This window comes from Zophobas morio, unplaced genomic scaffold, assembly GCF_036711695.1.
Source record: "Zophobas morio isolate AGI-343-1 ecotype UQ-CSIRO unplaced genomic scaffold, CSIRO_AGI_Zmor_V1 ptg000008l, whole genome shotgun sequence".
Lineage (NCBI taxonomy): Eukaryota > Metazoa > Arthropoda > Insecta > Coleoptera > Tenebrionidae > Zophobas > Zophobas morio.
In genome coordinates, this window is record NW_026972113.1 from 6,594,088 (window position 1) to 6,612,046 (window position 17,959).

At 35.8% G+C, this 17,959-nt stretch overlaps 4 protein-coding genes across 4 annotated transcripts in view; 2 read left to right on the plus strand and 2 right to left on the minus strand.

Annotated features, from left to right (window-relative positions):
• LOC135125173 (probable phospholipid-transporting ATPase IM) overlaps positions 1–3,455 on the minus strand; it is a 90,008-nt gene extending 86,553 nt beyond the window's left edge. Inside the window, exon 1 of the mRNA XM_064050554.1 lies at positions 3,285–3,455. The gene's annotated coding sequence lies outside the window, so the exon portion shown is untranslated. The remainder of the gene's footprint in view (positions 1–3,284) is intronic.
• Positions 3,456–3,675: 220 nt separating this feature from the next.
• Positions 3,676–6,064, plus strand: LOC135125177 (GA-binding protein subunit beta-1-like). Its single transcript, XM_064050560.1, has 8 exons — positions 3,676–3,791; positions 3,984–4,091; positions 4,146–4,286; positions 4,334–4,531; positions 4,578–4,875; positions 4,922–4,990; positions 5,261–5,640; positions 5,690–6,064. The coding sequence occupies exons 2-8, from the start codon at positions 3,987–3,989 to the stop codon at positions 5,855–5,857; spliced, it is 1,359 nt and encodes a 452-aa protein (XP_063906630.1). The 5' UTR covers positions 3,676–3,791; positions 3,984–3,986; the 3' UTR covers positions 5,858–6,064.
• A 29-nt stretch (positions 6,065–6,093) lies between these two features.
• Positions 6,094–8,058, minus strand: LOC135125184 (ubiquitin-conjugating enzyme E2-17 kDa). Its single transcript, XM_064050571.1, has 3 exons — positions 7,837–8,058; positions 7,451–7,736; positions 6,094–6,630 (listed from the first exon to the last, which is right to left on the minus strand). The coding sequence occupies exons 1-3, from the start codon at positions 7,878–7,880 to the stop codon at positions 6,505–6,507; spliced, it is 456 nt and encodes a 151-aa protein (XP_063906641.1). The 5' UTR covers positions 7,881–8,058; the 3' UTR covers positions 6,094–6,504.
• Positions 8,059–12,987: 4,929 nt separating this feature from the next.
• Positions 12,988–14,624, plus strand: LOC135124773 (golgin-45). The gene is made up of 5 exons (XM_064049991.1): positions 12,988–13,112; positions 13,169–13,698; positions 13,749–13,948; positions 14,004–14,346; positions 14,397–14,624. The coding sequence occupies exons 1-5, from the start codon at positions 13,097–13,099 to the stop codon at positions 14,553–14,555; spliced, it is 1,248 nt and encodes a 415-aa protein (XP_063906061.1). The 5' UTR covers positions 12,988–13,096; the 3' UTR covers positions 14,556–14,624.
• The last annotated feature ends 3,335 nt before the right edge of the window (positions 14,625–17,959 follow it).

The following is a 17,959-nucleotide window of genomic DNA, read 5'->3' on the forward strand; positions in this document are numbered from 1 at the left end:
GATTGATTCCGAAATATTTAGGAAAAGGCGAAAGATTGATTCCGAAAATCTTTATTTCAAGGCGAAAGATTCATTTCCAAAAATCTGTACGTAAAAGGCGAAAAATTTATTCCAAATATGTTTAGTAAAAGGCAAAAGATTCGTTCCAAACATTTTTAGTAAAAAGTGAATGATTCAATTAGAAAATCTTTAGTAAAACGAGAAAGATTCACTCAAAAAAACCTTAATAAAAGGTAAAAGATTGATTCCAAAATATTTAATAAAAGGCGAAAGATTGATTCCGAAAATCTTTAGTAAAAGGCGAAAGATTCGTCCCGAAAATAGTTAGTAAAAAGTGAAAAATTTATTCTGAATATATTTAGTAAAAGGAAAAAGATTCATTCCAAAAATTTTTAGTAAAAGGTGAATGATTCATTTCGAAAATGTTTAGTAAAACGAGAGAGATTCACTCAGAAAGTCTTTAATAAAGGGCAAAAGATTGATTCCGAAATATTTAGTAAAAGGCGAAAGATTGATTCCGAAAATCTTTAGTCCAAGGCGAAAGATTCATTTCCAAAAATCTGTACGTAAAAGGCGAAAAATTTATTCCGAATATGTTTAGTAAAAGGCAAAAGATTCATTCCAAAAATTTTTAGTAAAAAGTGAATGATTCAATTAGAAAATCTTTAGTAAAACGAGAAAGATTCACTCAAAAAATCCTTAATAAAAGGCAAAAGATTGATTTGGAAAATATTTAATAAAAGGCGAAAGATTGATTCCGAAAATCTTTAGTCCAAGGCGAAAGATTAATTTCTAAAAATCTATACGTAAAAGGCGAAAAATTTATTCCGAATACGTTTAGTAAAAGGCAAAAGATTCATTCCAAAAATTTTTAGTAAAAGGTGAATGATTCATTTCGAAAATATTTAGTAAAACGAGGGAGATTGACTCAGAAAATCTTTAATAAGAGGCAAAAGATTGATTCCGAAATATTTAGGAAAAGGCGAAAGATTGATTCCGAAAATCTTTATTTCAAGGCGAAAGATTCATTTCCAAAAATCTGTACGTAAAAGGCGAAAAATTTATTCCAAATATGTTTAGTAAAAGGCAAAAGATTCGTTCCAAACATTTTTAGTAAAAGGTGAATGATTCATTTCGAAAATATTTAGTAAAACGAGGGAGATTGACTCAGAAAATCTTTAATAAGAGGCAAAAGATTGATTCCGAAATATTTAGGAAAAGGCGAAAGATTGATTCCGAAAATCTTTATTTCAAGGCGAAAGATTCATTTCCAAAAATCTGTACGTAAAAGGCGAAAAATTTATTCCAAATATGTTTAGTAAAAGGCAAAAGATTCGTTCCAAACATTTTTAGTAAAAAGTGAATGATTCAATTAGAAAATCTTTAGTAAAACGAGAAAGATTCACTCAAAAAAACCTTAATAAAAGGTAAAAGATTGATTCCAAAATATTTAATAAAAGGCGAAAGATTGATTCCGAAAATCTTTAGTAAAAGGCGAAAGATTCGTCCCGAAAATAGTTAGTAAAAAGTGAAAAATTTATTCTGAATATATTTAGTAAAAGGAAAAAGATTCATTCCAAAAATTTTTAGTAAAAGGTGAATGATTCATTTCGAAAATGTTTAGTAAAACGAGAGAGATTCACTCAGAAAGTCTTTAATAAAGGGCAAAAGATTGATTCCGAAATATTTAGTAAAAGGCGAAAGATTGATTCCGAAAATCTTTAGTCCAAGGCGAAAGATTCATTTCCAAAAATCTGTACGTAAAAGGCGAAAAATTTATTCCGAATATGTTTAGTAAAAGGCAAAAGATTCATTCCAAAAATTTTTAGTAAAAAGTGAATGATTCAATTAGAAAATCTTTAGTAAAACGAGAAAGATTCACTCAAAAAATCTTTAATGAAAGGTAAAAGATTGATTCCGAGAATATTTAATAAGTGGCCAAAGATTGATTCAGAAAATCTTTAGATAAAGGCGAAAGATTCATTCCGCAAATAGTTAGTAAAAATCGAAAAATTTATTCCGAATACGTTTAGTAAAATTGAATGATTCATTTCAAAAATCTTTGGTAAAACGAGAAAGATTCAATCGGAAACTCTTTAACAAAAGGCAAAAGATTGATCCCGAAAATATTTAGTAAAAGACGAAAGATTCATTCCGAAAATCTTTTGTAAATTGCGAAAAATTCCGTCCAACGAACGATTTAATCCAAAAATCGTTAGTAAAAAGTGAAAGATTCGTTCCGGTAATATTCAGTAAAATTTCACTATTTTTATTAAGAATCACGTATTTATACTAAATGCTGGATAAATAATCAGTTTGACTTTTAATCTTGTGTTATGAGTATTACATTAAATAATAATTAATTTTTTTCTACAGCCACAATAGTTTAACAAAACGTAAAAAAACATACAGCTTCAACAGGATGGTGCTCCACCGCAATGCAATGAAGGCAAGATTAGCGAAATATTTAGATATGTAGATGCGAAAAAAGTCTTTAATCGAGATTCAATTAAAAAAAAAATGGTCGAAAATGATTTAGACAGAACTTCCCTCACCTCTCGAGCACAATCAAGGCCCAGTGTCTTAGAAGAGTAATTTTGAGATCAAATTTTTCAAATCGTAGAAATTAAAATTGTCAAAAATCGTAGAATTTGTCACCAAAAAAAATCGAATGGCAGTTATATAACTTACTAAAGAAAACAAAAAAACGTTTCTGATTGCATCACCGACTTGTGTCTGATTTTTGTTCTTATCTTCGCGGTTAAAGATTTTATGACTCCGATGTTTAACTTTATCACCACTCTATGTACACACCTTGTGTTACATTCAGGAACTCCCAAATATTTAAATACGCTTGATTTCAGTTTATACAGCAATACTTAAGCCAGTTTTAAACAACCAATCAAACACAGTCACTGCAACATTTAAAAGCCTTGATTTCCATAGCCTCCCCAACTACTTTTTTTTTTCTTGTTCGACACAAACAACCACACAATTCCACAATAAATAACACCGACCTCTTCGCACAATCTTCGTTAATAATATAATAACATAACAATAAACAAATCGCGTGCCAGTCCCAACTTCCGTGCAAAAATAAACATCCAACACAAACCCACAATTCACGGAGTGACACGAATCAACAAAATCGCCCCTAATTAACCCCATTCGCCCCGTTCGCCCCCTCGGTCCGCCCCCAGTCGAAGACGTTGGCCCCATTCTAACCTCTCAAGTCGCCACTTTCGAAACAAAACAACATCGCGCGAAAACCCCGCCAAACTCACCTGATTTTCCGTGGAAACGTCCGCCTCACGGCCTTTTCGTCGACATTCTCGCGAAAAAATTAAATAAACACTTCCATATTGTTACGATTTGTTTTTAATCACCACCATAATCAACACCGTTTTCTCGCACCGATCACCGCTCTCTACCTGTGCGGGTTTGACAATTGACAACTCAGGTGGGAGTACCAACGTAAGGTAAACAAAACCCGACAGGGATTTGCGGCACGGATTTTTAATGCGAAAGAAAACGTTAATTAAAAGAACACGAGTTGAAAATATTGGTTTTATGTGAGTCATCAGGGATTTTAAATTCCGCGAAGCGCGTTCTGGTTTGGTTGTGTCGGGTTTGAATTTGGCGGGCGGCGTCGATAACCAATCACGTCGCGGAATGACGAAGCGGATGACAGCAATCAAAAGATTAGTTTTGACGTATGGTATTTTAGGTTGCTTTGCATTTTGTAAAAATCGTTTAAAATCCCGCATTTTCGATTTGGAGCGTTGATTTCTGTAAGTAAACACGACTTTCGTGGTATCGAATTCAAAAACTATTGATCCGAATGGCCACCTAACGACCACTTCCGCCTGACAACAGGAACAGGAAACCTTTCATCATGGAGGTTATTTTCCTGTGCGACCCATTTCAAAAATATCATTCGATGTTTTGATATCGCGATAACAACGTTGTGATGATGTTTTCAGATCATGTTAAAGTTTCCATTGGTGGAAGAGGAGTCCAAACACAGTTTATGTGCAAAGTTTATTTTGACCAACAATTTGGAGGCGGTGGATGGGGCTGAACTTATTCCGGTACGTTTTATTTATTTATTTATTTGTTTATTTATGTGAAAAGCGATATTGTAGATTGATTGCGGAGGCCGACTGATAGCCCCAACGATTTCCGTGAATGAGTTGGGCAAACAGTTGTTGAAGGCCGCGGCTGAAGGAAACATCGAAGAAACTAAATCTCTGCTCAACAAGGGGGCGCTGTTCACAGCGGACTGGGTAAGCCACCCTCTTGAACCACACTCGTTTCTAATTTAAACCCACAGCTCGGCACCAGCCCCTTGCATCTAGCAGCCCGAAACAACCACCTCGAAGTCGTGGAAATTCTCCTGAAAGCCGGAATTTCGAGAGATGCGCGCACTAAAGTCGACAAAACGTCCCTACACATGGCGGCCGCCGAAGGCCACCTCAATATTGTCGAAACTTTACTTGAGTATGGCTCGGATCCGGATTGTAGAGACCTGGTAGGTTTCCACTAACTTTTGTGTGTTTGTGTTAATGCTAAATTAGTTAGGAATGACACCGTTGCATTGGGCGGCCCAAAATGGTCACTCGGAAGTTGTGGCAATTTTAATCAAACATTTCGCACAGACAGACCCTTTGAACAAGTTCGATTTAACACCGGCTGATATCGCCACACAGATGAATCGACAGGATATTGTCGAGCTTATTAATGTTGACGTGAATGAGCCCTCAAACGCTGCACAACATCTTACCTTGGAGCTTGTCGAGAACGGCGAAGAGACAGTGGTGACAAGTACGGAGCAGTTGAGTCAGGCGTCGGCTTCAAACTCACCTATACCTTTAGGTAGTTGAAATTTTGGGTAATTTTTGTGTTATAGTTGTGTTTTTAGAAACGATTTTAATGGAAGATACAGAAAGTTCAATTGATCCAGAGAGGTTACATTTAAATAAAGCGCCAGGTAAATTTAGTTCTAGTTTTGTATTTTTTCCACAATCTGTCTAAAATAATAAATTATTACGAAAATATTGATTACCTGACGACACGTTTTCAAATTTGACGTAATGTCATTTTTATTAACCATATGTCAACTTCAATTTTTATGTCACAGCCACCTCTGATAAAATTGTAAGTGTCGTTTTCGTTTGAATCGGGAGTTCGAAAAGCTTCGTGTTTAGAGTTGGCTTTGAGTAAAAATTGAATTTGAGTTACCAATGAAAAACTCGTACAGGTGAACACGAACCCACGACGGAAAACCACGACAGTACTTTCGCAGAGTCCATCCGTCTGTTACAAGAGCACGGAATAACGATGCTCCCCAACGAGGACAACAACATTCTGACGACGGTGATGGAAACCGGTCACTCGGTTGTTTTGACAGACGCCGGCAAGCAAGTTTTGAACGCATTTAAAGAATCCGAAGAAAAAGCTAACAATTTGAATAAAAAAATTATAACTGTGACCCCCGAGGAGTTCCTGTCGATGACGAGTAGTTGTGCAAACAAATCAAAAAATATTCTCAGGCAAATTAATGGGAGACTGGTGCCTAGGAATGTCAAAAGGATCGTTATGAAGAAGAATAAGTTGATTCCCGTGTCGACTGTAAACAATGTAGGTTGCGTAGCTGCTGAAACACGTGGGTTGAGTTGAATTGTTGTAGGTGTATAAGATCGCGAATTCCAACTGCGTGACGGACATGGAAACGGTGATGACGCAGTTGATAGAAGCTCGGAAAACTATAGAAGAGTATAAAGTGAAGTTGTTTAAGAAAGAGCAAGAGGCGGAGCGGTACAAACAGCAATTGAAATTGCTTATGGATGATAGCTAGTAGTCGGTTGTCGTTTTAAATGCCATATTCGTTTGTAGTTAAGTGATTTTTATACAACGTATACTTTTATAAGCAAGTTTACTATTTTTCTAATCAGGTGAAACGAATGTCTTCTCAAAAGTTTGTTGTTGAGTATTCCCGAGTTATTTATTATGTTTCCGTTTTTATAATGTTGTTGAACTGATGTAAATACAAAATTTTGATACGTGTGTTTTTTTGGGGTGAAACAAAACAACTTATTTATAATAATTTATTTAAGTATATGCAATCAGTAACACATTGAATACCCTTCATTAGGTGGACCGTACGGAAAAGAGGAAAACATTAATAGATTAACACAAAACTATATTTAAATAAACGTGTAACAAACTGAAAGTACCTTAAAAGAATACATTGATTACTTTTAAAAATTTACTTAATAGTGTTATTGTAGAGTACATACACGTAACTGAAACTGTGAAAATTGAAACAAAATTTAGAACCCGAAACAAGTACACAAACAATGTTATAGAATACCTATTCAGTGAAAGTTGCAGAAATCCTTTTTTGATAAAGTAGAGTCAGTAGCAACTTAATAACGATAGGCGTGGCTGTAATTTAGAAGCACAGAAAATAGCTCATCAGGTATACACTTTTTTGCGAAGGCGCTAGTCAATAAAGCTTTGTTCCACACACGCTTTTACTCGCTTCTCGTATTCTCTTCTGTTTTCTTTGTAGAGTTGTGCGGCCATCGAGTTCGCAGGCGAATTGGGGTTGGGGTCGCTGAGTAACGACTGCAAAACATAGCGAATTTAAGCGCAAAATAATTATTAATTGGTTCAATATTTTTGGGTGAGCTTGTACCCATTACCGGGTCAATACTTTTCAGAAAATCTGTACTTAATAAAAAATTATAAACACGCAAAATTTAAATTTGTTATTAAAATTACACCAAATGAAAATAATTTTGTTCTTTGTTTGAGATCAGCTGTCAGATGTTTTGTGATGACGTCATAACCTTGATGCGTCACCAAAAAATCTCACTGTATTTCTCATTGTTTTTGTCAATTTCATGAATTCTTTACCAACGTATTTTATACCGTTTGGACACACTGTAGAATGAATTGGACTTTAGAAACCCATAAATATCAAGTAGACCAACGTACGTAAAACGACTCAGAACTGAATGAAGTCTTATTAATAACTCAACTTATTTTTAATGTGGGTGATTATGTAATTTAAAAGTACACAAATTCAGTCAGATGATAATTTTTTCTAAAATAATAAATCCAAGCACAAACGTCAGTATTTACAAAAGCTGGAAACTTAATCTTCGTATGAATAGAGAGACAATGAATAATGATTAGTTTTGAAATTATTAACTTAAGTTAGCTTTCCAGTATAACAAATTCAATAACTGAGTACAAATGAAACTTGAAATGTTTGCAGAAACTAGTACTTTGATAACTATGAAACTAATGAGTGCTATATTATAGCTTAATTTTTTTCTTAGTTTTGAGCAGTTTTTAAAACAGCAGGACTCTGATTGAGACAATTTTTTCCTCTCAGTCTGCTCTCAATTCAGGTTAAGCCAGCTGTCAATGACCTACTTACTTGAATTGAAGTTAAAATCGCCGACACGTCGTACGTGGGGCTCCACCTGTTCTGTAAAATATCTAAGCAGATGCCCCCATCGGCGTATACATTGGGGTGAAACATGTGACTCACGAACCGGACCGTGGGCGGTTTATTGGGATATTCTTCTGTGAATTCGATAGTTAATTTAAATGTCCCGTCTTCGAACGGTGTGTCATGTGGTCCGAAAATGACGGCATTCCATATCATAATGTTATTGTCTGTGGGTGCTCCGCTGACACCAGTTGGGGGGTCTTCCTGCAACCTGCAACCGCCACAAACGCGTTATTTACAAAGAAGGGGGCCCGAAATCGAAAACCGTGGCCGATTTTCGCCCCAAAACGCACACATTTTGGAATACTAACCGTTTGAAATCTCTCATGAGGCGTCGTCGCGCTGGAGTGGACATTTTTTTAGAGAATAAATTAAATAAAAAAACTAGATAAAGTTTCGGTGTAAAGCGGCTAAATTATATAAATACGGAAATTTACAACTGTACAAATCAATTTATTTTACTATAAAACACTATGAAACTCGCACTCGCATGACATACAAGAAAGGACGACTTATAAACAAAAATAGCACTAAGATTATCTCAGGATGATGAATAGGTTATTTCGGTTAGGGAGTTTCGGCGGAGTGACCGAGGTTGGTCGTGTCGCTGTCACTCCGAAAACGCGCGCGAAGTTTGACTAGAAATAATTTAAACGCAAACGAATGTTTCTTTAGGGATAATAATAAACCTGAAGTGCCAATTTTTGATTTTACGAACGTCTGGGTCAATAAAAGACATAACCCAAAGTACAAATTCCACTCCAGAGTTTTCTTGCGAATGTTGATTTTCATTACTGTTCATCGGATCTGTTCCATAGGCGAACCTTTGTCTGGAGTGGGAGGCAAAATCAGCAAAATATTTTTTTATGAAGAATAAAAAAAAAAACACTCAAACGACTACGTGTAACGTGTTTTCGATTACTTTTAAATATATATTTAAACCCACTAAAATAAACACTGTGTTTGGACAAATTAACGTCTCGTACTAGTTTTAACCAAAATCGACATGAAAAGCTCCTATTTTGACAGTTAAATGTCAATAATAATGTTTCTATGTTCAGCTCTAAATTTACACATGGTATCGTGCAGAAATACAAGAAATACAAATAGTTAGTATTAATTAGTGACCATAACCACTAATTAGAATTTTGCAACATTTTTTTTTTATATTTTGTTTTTTTTTTCTTAATATACGTAGTCATCTTTTCACAATAAAAATTTAACATAGATGACTACGTATATTAAGAAAACTAGGCATAATATAAACCCCGCCCACCCGCCCTGTCTCAATCGTGATGATATTTTTTTTACTTGTCGTAAGTTGTGGGGCGCAGCGTAATTGCAAAACCATTGTTTTTCTACGAAAAATTGCTATCACAATAGAGGTAGGGTGTGTGGGCGGGGCTTATATATTGTTTTTTTTTTTGTCTTAATATGCGTAGTTATCTTTTCACAACAAAAAATTAAAATAGGTGATTACGTTTATTAAGAAAAAAAGGGCATAACATAAGCCCCGCCCACCCACCCTACCTCAATCGTGATGATTTTTTTTACCTGTCATAAGTCGTGGGGCGGAGCTTAAAACAAAATCTTTGTTTTTCTACGGGAAATTGCTATTGGGTAATCGTCTTCTTTAAAACCCAAAGATAAGCCCCACCCATCCGTCTCGATCTCAATCTGCCTTTAATTTTTAATATATATAGTATTTTTTTGAACAACACGATTCTCAAAAACATGTACTATATGGTAATTTCTTGTAGAGAAATAAGGATTTTCCAGTTAAGCTCCGCCCTCTTGGCTCACGGCGAATATAAAAATCATCACAATTGAGACAGGGCGGGTGGGCGGGGCTTATATTTTTCCTTATTTTTCTTAATATACGTAGTCATCTTTTCACAGCAAAAATTTAAAACAGATGACTACATACATTAAGAAAAAAAGGCATAATATAAACCCCGCCCACCCACCCTATATCAATCGTGATCATTTTTTTACCCGTCGTAAGTCGTGGGGCGGAGCTTAATTGCAAAATCCTTGTTTTCCTACGGGAAAATTGTTGGGTGAAACATATTCTTGAGTAATCGTCTTTTGTAAAGCAAACTGTATATATTAAATAAAAAAAAAAACTAAAAGATAATAAACCCCATCCAACCGTATTGATCTCAATCTGTCTTTAATTTTTAATATATATGTATAGTATTTTTTTGAACAACACGATTCTCAAAAACATGTCTTATATGGTAATTTTTTGTGGAGAAATAAGTATTTTGCAATTAAGCTCCACCCTCTTGGCTCACGGCGAATACAAAAAGCATCACAATTGAGACAGGGCGGGCGGGCGGGGCTTATATTTTACCCTATTTTTCTTAATATACTTAGTCATCTTTTCACAACAAAAATTTAACACAGATGACTACGTATATTAAGAAAAAGAGGAATAATATAAACCCCGCCCACCCGCCCTGTCTCAATCGTGATGATATTTTTTCTACCCGTCGTAAGTTGCGGGGCGGAGCTTAGTTGCAAAACCATTGTTTTTCTACGAAAATTTGCTATCACAATAGAGGTAGGGTGGGTGGGCGGGGCTTATATAATGCCTTTTTTTGTCTTAATATACGTAGTCATCTTCTCACAACTAAAATTTAAAATAGATGTTTACGTACATTAAGAAAAAAGGCATAACATAAGCCCCGCCCACCCACCCTATCTCAGTCGTGATGATTTTTTCACCTGTCGTAAGTCGTGGGGCGGAGCTTAAAACAAAATCTTTGTTTTTCTACGGGAAATTGCTATTGGGTAATCGTCTTCTTTAAAACCCAAAGATAAGCCCCAGCCATCCGTCTCGATCTCAATCTGCCTTTAATTTTTAATATATATATAGTATTGTTTTGAACAACACGATTCTCAGAAACATGTATTATATGGTAATTTCTTGTAGAGAAATAAGTATTTTGCAACTAAGGTACCTTGGCTCACAGCGAATAAAAAAAATCATCACATTTGAGACAGGGCGGGTGGGCGGGGTTTATATTTTCCTTTTTTTTTTTCTTAATATATGCAGTCCTCTTTTCACAAGAAAAATTTAAAACAGATGACTACGTATATTAATAAAAAAAGGCATAATAGGTATAAGCCCCGCCCACCCGCCCTATCTCAATCGTAATTATTTTTTTTTATCCGTCGTAGTTGTGGGGCGGGGCTTAATTGTAAAACCCTTGTTTTCCTACGAGAAATTGTTACGTGAAATATGTTCTTGAGTAATCAATCGTGTTGTTTAAAACCCTAAGATAAGCCCCACCCATCCGTCTCAATCTCAATTTGCCTTTAATTTTTAATATACATAGTATTTTTTTAACAACGCGATTCTCAAAAACATGTCTCATATGGTAATTTCTATAGAGAAACAAGGATTTTGCAATTAAGCTCCGCCATTTTGGCTCACGACGTATATAAAAATCATCACAATTGGGAAGGGGTGGGTGGGCGGGGCTTATATTTTTCCTTATTTTTCTTAATATACGTAGTCATCTTTCACAACAAAAATTTAAAACAGATGACTACATACATTAAGAAAAAAAGGCATAATATAAGCCCCGCCCACCCACCCTATCTCAATCGTGATCATTTTTTTTACCCGTTGTAAGTCGTGGGGCGGAGCTTAATTGCAAAACCCTTGTTTTCCTACGGGAAAATTGTTAGGTGAAACATATTCTTCATTCAATCGTCTTTTGTAAAGCAAACTGTATATATTAAGTAAAAAAAAGCTAAAAGATAATACACCCCACCCATCCGTATTGATCTCAATCTATCTTTAATTTTTAATATATGTGTATAGTATTTTTTTGAACAACACAATTCTCAAAAACATGTATTATATGGTAATTTTTTGTAGAGAAATAAGGATTTTGCAATTAAGCTCCGCCCTCTTGGCTCACGGCGAATACAAAAATTATCACAATTGAGACAGGGTGGGTGGGTGGGGCTTATATTTTGCCTTTTTTTTCTTAATATATGTTGTAGTCATGTTTTCACAACAAACATTTAACACAGATGACTACGTATATTAAGAAAAAGAGGAATAATATAAACCCCACCCACCCGCCCTGTCTCAATCGTGATGATATTTTTTCTACCCGTCGTAAGTTGCGGGGCGGAGCTTAGTTGCAAAACCATTGTTTTTCTACGAAAAATTGCTATCACAATGGAGGTAGGGTGTGTGGGCGGGGATTATATATTGCCTTTTTTTGTCTTAATATACGTAGTCATCTTTTCACAACTAAAATTTAAAATAGATGATTACGTACATTAAGAAAAAAGGCATAACATAAGCCCCGCCCACCCACCCTATCTCAGTCGTGATGATTTTTTTTTACCTGTCGTAAGTCGTGGGGCGGAGCTTAAAATAAAATCTTTGTTTGTCTACGGGAAATTGCTATGTGAAACATGTTCTTTAAAACCCAAGGGTAAGCCCCACCCATCCGTCTCAATATATATAGTATTTTTTTTAACAACGCTTTTCTCAAAAACATGTATTATATGGTAATTTCTCGTAGAGATATAAGGATTTTGCAATTAAGGTACGCCCTCTTGGCTCACAGCGAATAAAAAAATCATCACATTTGTGACAGGGCGGGTGGGTGGGGTTTATATTTTCCCTTTTTATCTGAATATATGTAGTCATCTTTTAACCACAAAAACTTAAAACAGATGACAACGTACTTTAAGACAAAAAAACATAATGTAAGCCCCGCCCACCCACCCTACCTCAATCGTAATGATATTTTTTAACCCGTCGTAAGTCGTAGGGCGGAGCTTAATTGCAAAATCCTTGTTTTCCTACGAGAAATTGCTGTCTGAAATATGTTCTTGAGTCATCGTGTTGTTTAAAGCAACCTATATGTATTAAGTAAGAAAAGAAAACCAAAAGATAAGCCCCGCCCATCCGTCTCGATTTCAATCTGTCTTTAATTTTTAATATACATAGTATTTTTTTGAACAACGCGATTCTCAAAAACATGTCTTATATGGTCATTTCTGTAGCGAAACAAGGATTTTGCAATTAAGCTCCGCCCTCTTGGCTAACGGCGAATACAAGAATCATTACAATTGAGACAGGGCGGGTGGGCGGGGCTTATATTTTTCCTTATTTTTCTGAATATACGTAGTCATCTTTTCACAACAAAAATTTAAAACAGATGACTACGTATATTAGAAAAAAAGTATAATATAAGCCCCGCCCACCCGCCTTATCTCAATTGTGATCGTGTTGTTTAAAGCAAACTATATCTACTTATTAAGTAAAAAAGAAAACCGAAAAATAAGTCCCATCCATCTGTCTCAATCTCAATCTGGCTTTAATTTTTACTTAACGTAACTGAAAAAAAGGAATAATGATCTATCCATTAAAAAAATGGTGCAAGTGGAAGTATTCGCTGAATTGATAACCTTAAACACAAATTGACAGTTCAATGACATTTCGATAACCCTAATCCGATAGCAGCTGCTGTTGACAAATAATGACCAAACCACCACAAAATTAACGAAAATCTCAATCCCAGGCTGTCTCACACCATGGATTTCCCAATAGGTGAGCCTCCTTTTATACCACAATTAATCACACTTGCTTTTATATTTGTCCCACAGCCCCCCCGAAAGAACGCACTCTGGGTGACGGCATCGACAGCTCCTTGCTCAAACTCTCAGAATCCGCCCTAACTCGCAATAACCTCAAAATGAACCTCCACCTCTCAAACGGCCCCATCACATTCAGGCCAATAGAACCCAAGTGCCAAATCTTCACTCTGAAGCCAGTTTACGTCAGTAAGGAGCGCAAACAACCCAAATTCCTAATTCGGAAACCCAAAGAACCCAAATTCGTCCCGTACGAACCCTACAAAGGCGCCGTGGAACCCATCATCGCCCACAAGACCGAAATAAAGAAACTCCCGGTGAAGTCGTCGCGGAACAACGTGGAGATACAGGATTTGGTGGCGCAGATGGCGCAGATGCGGTCAGTGGAGATGAATAAGGCGAACGAGGAGGCGGTGCAGAACGACGAGCCCCTAATTTCTAGAAGACAGTGGGAGCAGGAGAGGTTGGGGTACGAGACGGATATTAAAAATTTAAGGGAGACGAATTCGCATTTGGAAAATCAGATTAAGTTTCAAGCGCAGGTTAGTGGTGGGTTTGGTGTGTTGGTGATGTAGTGTGGGTTTTTGTGTAGGTTAACAGCGAATTGAAAACGTTGTTGGTGGCTGCTGTGGGTGAAGATTTGGAAAGTCGGGTCCAGCATTTGACTGAAGACAAGTTGCAATTGGCGAGGGCGTTACTCAATTCTGCTAATCATTTGACGTCGCATCAGGAGCAGACGGAGTGGCTGTCGGGGCAGTGTGAGGTGTGGAGGAGCAAGTTTCTGGCTTCTAGGTATTTGTATTTCTCTTAATAATAACAATTATTATTACTAATTTTTTTATTATAGTTTAATGGTGGAAGAATTGGCCCGTTGGAAGTCAGCCCTCACCAGCCGCATTAATGAGCTCCAGGAAATCGTTAAAAAGCTCTTGGATGAGAGATACAGGGTACAAAATAAGTGTTTGAAAACTTGTTGTTTGTTGCAAAGCACCAGGAAGAAGTTAGTTGGTGATGAAATGCAACAGTGTGATTTAAATAGTTCTAATATTGTTGACTTAAGCACTTTAAATTATAGCTTAACTCAAGATATAAGTCAGTTAGTTGATATTGATAATAAAAGGTGTGATGATTTGTATGAAAGTTATGGCACGTTGTCGCAACATACAGGGATAGAAACAACTGCCATGAAGGTAATAACTGGGTTAAGCTAGTTTTCAATGTCTGAATTGTATTGTTTCAGCTGCTTCAAAATCCTGTTACCATTTCCAACAAACAGGATGCAATTTGTAATGCATTGATGGGTACTGCATTGTCACTGAGTGGTGAACAGATTTATCTCAAGAGTCCAGGTCAAGCCAGTTGTTGTCCACATTGTACAGGGGAAATAAAAAATATATGACATTAGGTCAATGGGTTTTGATATTATTTATGAAACTGTTTTTGTACAAAATAAAGCATTTTTTCATAATTTGTATATTACTTTCCTACTCCCACGGGTAAAAATATGAGTCAGTTTTAAGTACAGTGTGTTAAAATAAATCCTATTAATAAATATGCAACTAATTTGACATCCATGTTTAATTTATTAGGTTATGGTGGGTCAGGTGATTATTTTAAAAAAGAACATTAAGAATGCGAGCGCAGTGAGCACGTTTAGGTGTTATTAAAAGTGACTCATCAGTGCGCGTTTTCTCTTGTGTAATAAGTCTAGAGATTTATTATTACAACAAAACTTGGACAGCTTGGCTGAGATTCTTTTTTACTTACTTCTGTGAAACTAAGACTAAACTAAAGAAAAAACGTCTAGAATGCGAGCACAGCGAGCACGTTCAGGTTTTATTAAAAAAAATGGTCAAATTTGTAAAATTTTAAGGAAATAGGGTGCGCTGTTCTTGTCTTAATCAATAAATACAATAAATAATAAAATAAAATCAATAAAATAGAGTGGTTCATTAATTAATTTTACCCGGTATATGTAATAGTACAAAATATGAATGCACTGATAAACCAGAAAGAGAAGCCCCACCCATCCGTCTCGATCTCAATCGTGATAAATTTTTCATTCGTTGTCAGACCGAGGGGCGGAGCGTAATTGCAAAACCGATATGTCCTGTACAAATTTACCACATGTTTTAAGTTTCTTGTTGTGAAAAGATGACTACACATATTAAGAAAAAAGGGCGAAATGTAAGCCCTGCCCACCCGCCGTATCTCAATTGTGATGATTTGTTTATTCGTCGTGGGAGGGGCCTATTTTTTGACTTTTTTTTCTTAACATCCACAGTCATCTTTCAATAACACGATACTTATAACATTTATTCCAGAGAAAGAAGGATTTTGTAATTAAGCTCCGCCCTAGGGCTCACGACGAATAAACAAATCATCACAATTGAGATACGGCGGGTGGGCAGGGCTTACATTTCGCCCTTTTTTCTTAATATGTGTAGTCATCTTTTCACAACAAGAAAGTTAAAACATGTTTAAAATGGTAAATTTGTATAGGAAATATCGATTTTGCAATTACGCTCCGCCCCTCGGTCTGACAACGAATGAAAAATTCATTATGATTGAGTTCAAGACGGATGGGTGGGGCTTCTCTTTTGGTTTTCTTTTTTAATTAATACATTTAGTTTTCTTTGTATAACACGATTACTTCACGTGGTAATTTCTAGTAGAAAACTAAAGATTTTACAATTAAGCTCCACCTCGAATATAAAAAATCATCAGAATTGAGATAGGGCGGGTGGGCGGGGCTTATATTTTGCCTTTTTTTTTCTTAATATACATAAGCATCTTTTTACAACAAGAAACTTAGAATATGAATAAAATGGTACATTTTTGCAAGGAAATATGGATTTTGCAATTATGGGGTGGAGCCTAATTGCAAAATCGATATTTTGTTATACAAATTTTTCATTTTAAACATGTTTTAAGTTTCCTGTTATGAAAAGAAGTCTACATATATTACAACAAAAAGGCAAAATGTAAGCCCCACCCACCCGCCCTATTTCAATTGTGGTGATTTTTTTTATTCGCCGTGAACCCAGGGGCGGAGCTTAACTGCAAATGCTTTATTTTTCTTCAAGAAATTACCCTGCTTAACTGCAACCTACTTATTTCTTTACGAGAAATTAAAAACATGCTTTTGAGTATGGTGCTGTTCAAAGAATAATATGTATATTAAGAAAAAAAAAGGCAAAATATATAAACCCCACCCACCCACCCCATTTCAAATGTGATGATTTTTTTATCCTCAGAAACTTGGAACACGCTAAAAATGGTAAATTTTTTAAATAAATATGGGTTTTGCAATTAGGTTCTGCCCCTAGATTTGCTAACGAATGAAAAGTTCACTATTATTTAAATCAGAGCAGGTATGGGTGGGGCTTAATCTTTGGCTTTAATTTTTCCTTAATATACGTACATCGGATTCTTTGAATAACAGGATACTCAAAAACGTGTCTTACATGGTAACTTCTTGGAGAGAAATAACAAGGATTTTGCAATTAAATTCCGCTCCTTTGGCTCCCGACGATAAAAAAAATCATTACAATTGAGGTAGGGTGGGTGGGCGGGGCTTATATTTTGCCCTTTTCTTAATATACGTAGTCGTCTTTTCAGAACAAGAAACTTAAAACATGTTTAAAATGGTAAATTATTCTAGATAAATATGGATCTTGCAATTAAGCCCCGCCTCTCGATCTGACAACGAATGAAAAATTCATCACAATACATAGTATTCTTTGAACAACACGATACTCAAAAACATGTTTTTAATTTCTCGTAGAGAAATAAGGATTTTGCAGTTAAGCTCCGCCCCTCGACTCACGACGAATGAAAAAGTCATCACAATTGAGATGAGGGCGGGTGGGCGGGGTTCATATTTCGGCTTTTTTTCTTAATGTACGAATGTAGTTTTCTATTCACGATAAGAAACTGAAAAAAATTATAAACCCCGCCCACCCACCCGGTCTCAGTTGTGGCGATGTTTCTTTGTTCGTCGTGGGCAAAATCGTTATTTTTCGATGAGAATGGAAATTTTTCGAAACATGTCTTAAGTAATCATATTGTTCAAAGAAAATTACATGTATTAAGTAAAAAAGAAAGCTAAGAGTTAAGCTCCACCTACGTCTCGATTTGAATTATAATGAATTTTTCATTTGTTCTCAGTCTGAAAGGCGGGGCGTAACTGCAAAATTCATATTTCCCGACAAAAATCTACCATTTTAAACATGTTTTAAGACTTTTGTTGTGAGAAGAAGACTATATTTATTAAAAAAAAGCAAAATATAAGCCCCGCCCACCCGTCCTATCTCAATTGGGATGGTTGTTTTTTATTCGCCGTGAGCCCAGGGGCGGAGCTTAACTGAAAAATCTTTATTCCTTTACAAGAAATTACCCTGTGAAACATGTTCTGTTGTTGTTGACAGTAAGAGACGGAGGGAAGGGTCTCATTTTTCTCAAAATGGTCTAATTTCAACAATATGATAAATCTTAAAACATTAAATTTTGCCTTTTTTTCGTAATTTTCTTTTCACGACAAGATGTCTAAAATGGTAAAATTTTGTCGAGAAAGATCGATTTTACAATTAAACTTTGCCCCTCGGTCGGACAACGAATGAACAATTCATCACAATTGCGGTTGGGCGGGTGGGCGGGGCTTACATTTTGCCCTTTTTTTCTTAATATGTGTAGTCATCTTTTCACAACAAGAAACTTAAAACATGTTTTAAATGGTACATTTGTATAGGAAAATCGATTTTGCAATTACGCTCCGCCCCTCGGTCTGACAACGAATGAAAA